The sequence below is a fragment of the Austrofundulus limnaeus genome, unplaced genomic scaffold (genome assembly GCF_001266775.1).
Source record: "Austrofundulus limnaeus strain Quisiro unplaced genomic scaffold, Austrofundulus_limnaeus-1.0 Scaffold2245, whole genome shotgun sequence".
Taxonomy (NCBI): domain Eukaryota; kingdom Metazoa; phylum Chordata; class Actinopteri; order Cyprinodontiformes; family Rivulidae; genus Austrofundulus; species Austrofundulus limnaeus.
Window position 1 is genome coordinate 6,097 of NW_013954647.1, and position 4,447 is coordinate 10,543.

At 41.4% G+C, this 4,447-nt stretch overlaps 1 protein-coding gene and 1 long non-coding RNA gene across 2 annotated transcripts in view; one reads left to right on the forward strand and one right to left on the reverse strand.

Annotated features, from left to right (window-relative positions):
- LOC106537320 (cAMP-dependent protein kinase catalytic subunit PRKX) overlaps nt 1-4,447 on the forward strand; it is a gene marked incomplete at its 5' end in the record, with an annotated part of 12,178 nt that overhangs the window by 5,078 nt on the left and 2,653 nt on the right. The window contains 2 exon segments of the mRNA XM_014034708.1: nt 4,098-4,155; nt 4,228-4,305. Coding sequence (XP_013890162.1) covers nt 4,098-4,155; nt 4,228-4,305 — 136 coding nt within the window.
- On the reverse strand, nt 851-2,009 carry LOC106537321 (uncharacterized). The gene is made up of 2 exons (XR_001312634.1): nt 1,861-2,009; nt 851-1,785 (listed from the first exon to the last, which is right to left on the reverse strand). It is a non-coding gene; the product is annotated as an uncharacterized LOC106537321 (long non-coding RNA).

Genomic DNA, 4,447 nt, shown 5'->3' on the forward strand with positions numbered 1-4,447 from the left:
GACACACACACAGACACACACACAGACACACACACAGACACACACACACACACACACTCTGGCTGTAGAGCCATCTATCCTCCAGGCAGCACAGGGACTTTTCATATTTGCAGCCTTTCTTATCACATTTCCACAGTAGCTGGTCCCAGGTCCATCCATCAGGCTGTAAGAGGCTGCAGGCAGCTCAGCTCCACACCTCTCTGCAGCACACATCCAGCTGCCATTAGCAGCTCTCATGGTTAGTCAGGACAAGTTGAAAGCCTTGTTCCCACGTCTGTGTGTTCTGCAGCACCTGCAGCCTGCTGTCTGACCTGGTCAACACTTACCATTAAAAACCTGCTGTGTTTCCACAGGACAGTTGGGACACTTTCAGTCAGGGCTCCAGCACTAACAGTAAAGTCTGGTAGAAGCAACAACTAATGAGCAGAAAAGCCTGAAATATTTCACTACTTTCTCTGAAACTCACTTCAATGACAGCTGGGAAACCCTGAAGTCCAAACATGGTGAAAGGTTTCCTTCTGAAACCGATGTCAGTAAATCTGCATTAGAATATTGTAAAAATAGATTTAGTGTTCTGACACACATGTACCTGTTCAGATCTACCACAAGTTAAGAATAATATGTGAATGTTTGAGTGGTCTGTGCGAGGGTCTTCAACACATCTGTGTGGACTGATCAGSAGGTTTATTTCCTCAAAGCCCAGTGTAACCCACCCAATGTTACTGCTTTTACAACTTCTAAAGATCAGAGGATAGGGTTATCTAAGTCTAGGTTCTGAGGAGAAGTATAGCTGTAATTAATCCTTTCTGTGACTTATAGGATCTACCCCAATGACACACAAGAAACAATCTAACTTTAAATGAATAGAAATTATATTATTTTTCAATATCAACTCAAATGGCATTCACGAAATCAATACAATCAAACAAAATACAACCAAACATAGTACCTCTGAGATATCAGGAAAAAAAATAATAATCAAACATTCAAGTAAATCAGTCACCTCTGAGTGCACTCAGGAAAAAAAATTGTCCTACCACCCCTTTTGATACCCAACGTTCATGAAAGGAACATCCAAGGAAGTTGTTGCAGCCCTGTTAGTAGGTGGTGAACAGACCAAGGATCCAGGCACCTGGGCCACTGAAGGTGACGGGACGAACACGAACTCCAAAGGTCCAAATCCAAAAAAAATTACGCCTCTAAAAAAACCAGTCTGCACTAAATGTGCAGAGAATTATTAACTGTAATTCACAACTAAGTGTCATTGTCTCTTTTAAACTATTGCTCTATAATCCACTTAGAACTGAAACTTGTGGCAAAACAGCAAAATACACAAATTCACATTTTACTTATACTCAAAATTGAATATTTTTTATATTTGTACAGTGCAATTGGTTATTAAAACATTTAAAATGCAATAAACAAAATGGAGCTAACATCTTACACAGTACATTTTTCCTTATGCTCCAGATGATGGTCTGTGCTAACAGTTTATGAAGGTCTTCCATAACAACAACAATAAAAACAGCAAAAATACACTTTCACACTGTGAATAACTACCACAGTTATCTTTCAAATTATCTCGACYGGTTTTTTGCAACAACAAAACTTAGTTATCAATTTATTTTTTTCCACTATATGGTTTTTCCCAGTGACTACACACGTGCCAATTACACAAAATGGCTGCTACAACTCACCGAGACAACTTCACATTCAACTGATTCAGGTTCGAGTTCCAACGTAGTTCAATAACATTCACAAGATCTCCAGATGCATCTGGTTCATCTAAAAGCAGTTATAAGTTATTTTCTGGATCATTTTTGTTCTTATATCAACATATATATGTTATTTCAACTTTACCTCCCGCATTTCTGCTCGTTTCTCTGGCTGTGTCCAAAACAGCAGGCCGGCTCCTCCGAAGGCCGAGTTCGTTGGCCACATACGTCACAGCGCCGCGACGAAGGACGTCCCAAACCGAAGACTCCTCCGATGCGGCCGACAAATACGTCCTTCATTCGGCCCGAATCGAAGGACAGGTCTGATGGATCCTTCCCGGCCCAGCATATCCCATAATGCATTGCGGCCCGACCGGAGATTTTTTTTAAGCTAGTAATGGCGGACGAAGCGAGAGAAAAGAATACATTTTAAATAAAAAATATGGCGATAAAATTTTTTTAAAATTTTACCGGTTGCAATTCTAATACTTTTATTATTTGTATAGACATGTTTTTAAATATTATTTTTATCATAAAAAACGCGAAATAAACATACACCTACAGTGGGTCAATTAGTTCTTCAAATGTTAACTTTAAGTTATTTTTATTGTTTTGTGATATTAATAATACTAATATGTTGATATTTTTTAAAATTTTGATCTATTTTTGCTTCTGTTTAGCGTCGTCATGGTTGCTAGGTGACATGACGTACGCCGGGGTGGAGCGGAGGCTAGACCGTCCAAATTCACAGCCTCTTTTATTCCGGTCTTCCCGGTCTACCAAGGACCTGGCCCACCTCGACAGGGTAGTCTGGGTCCTCCGGAGGACCCGGCCTGTCGTTTTGGACACAGAGCTCCGGTTCAGAACAAGGACAACGTCAAAGAAGTTGCCAGAAAGAAGGGCCTTCAATATGGCGGTTTTAGTRCACTGCCACCGAGTGGCGGAAACAAGAATTGCACTTTCACAACTTTTTTAAACACGACCACTGCATTACTTGCAACAATAAAGGGGATTAAATTACGAGGGTTACACCAGCATCCAGATAATCAGTGCAGAACCAGGAAATACACATTGATTTACCACCGTCTTCACATCCTGACCCTGCCTCATGACTGTGTCTTAAAGGGTCAGGCTATTTCTACAGGGAGGCAAGACATCATTTATCCCTCACTGCTAATGATCCATCACAGTTTGTAAGGGTTAAACCAGGCATGTATCTAACTAACAGCCTCCTGAGTCTGTGAAACCCTCATCAAGAGCCCCACAACCCAGTCTGCACACAAATCATCAGTTCAAGCAGAAATAACCACGTAATAATAAGATATTACTGTTCACCTAATGAGAACTATACTATGTGAAGTGTCTTTAAAATCAGAGGGTAAACTGACCCCAATAGATTTATTCAATATGTTAAAACTAAGATTCAGATCTGTTTTCTAAAGGTTAACAAGTCAGATCAGTCTGACACGTGGAGGTTGAAACAGCAGTTTCTGACTTTTTACCAGATTTAATGTGATGTGTAATGTTTATGGTCTCTGAAAACTTCCTACTAGACAGATGAGCATTTATTACATCACTCACCTAGCCTTTAGCTGCTTTAAACCTCATATATTTAGCTACTATCAGCTACACCTGTCCAACTTTCCACTTGTGTTCCCCAAGGCTCTGTCCTCGAGCCACTTTACTTCATCATATATCTGTGCTCTCTCTTCAGTCATCTCTATAAAATAAAATCTAGAGTGATGGTTTCTCTAGCTTAGACAGGCTTTTCTTGGTTTTCCAACTCAACAAGGACCCTGCCAGTGTTTTAATCTTATGGTTTTACCTTAAAGAGACCTCTGTGTTCTGAAACGCTCCTAAAAACCAAATATGTCATTAAGAGATGAAATAAGAAATACAAAGCAGTCGTTCTTCCTGAATACAGCCAGAGACTGAAGGCAAAGCTCAAACTGCAGATATTTCCCCCAGTGGACATGATTAAAATGTTCTTTTTCCTGACATATTTCTGCACCRCCTGTCATGAGCACACGAGGGATTGAGAGATTCTCTGAGAAAGAGCTGAGTCCACATCCAGCTGCTGGATTTAGAGGCTGCTAGAGATGCAGAACCTTTTATTGACGGTTCATCAGCTACTTTCACATCTATCCCAAGGCCTGACTCAGACTTTAGAAGGTTCTTGTAAATCCCCCCAACATAGACTCGTACCTTCCATGGTCTCACACCTGACTTCTTTCAAATCTATCATGAAAGGGTCATAACTCACGAAGCGTCCTTCACTTGCTGCTTCCTGCCACGCTGACTGTGCTCCAGATGGATTCATCATCTTGACAGTTTTGCCGTCTGTGCTGCTGCACATTCACTGAGCTCTTTGTTTTCCCTCAGAGACCTCATCAAGAAGCTTCTGGTCATTGATCGAGCCAGACGACTGGGCAACATGAAGGTGAGTGGTTGAAGTGGGCGTTTCAGTTTGACGTGTCAGACTCAGGACCAACTGGTCACTGGTGTGTTTCAGAACGGAGCTGACGATGTGAAAAAGCACCGCTGGTTTAAGATGGTGGACTGGGAGGCGGTTCCTCTGAGGAAGCTGAAGGTACGGCTGCTCTATTTAAAGAACCAACAGCCTATATGCCACAGACATCTGGTCCAGCACGTGATGCCACTCCCAACACTTCCAGTTCGTGGTCAACACAGTGTTAGTAAAAGATTTTTTCACCTGACAACAACTCTTAATG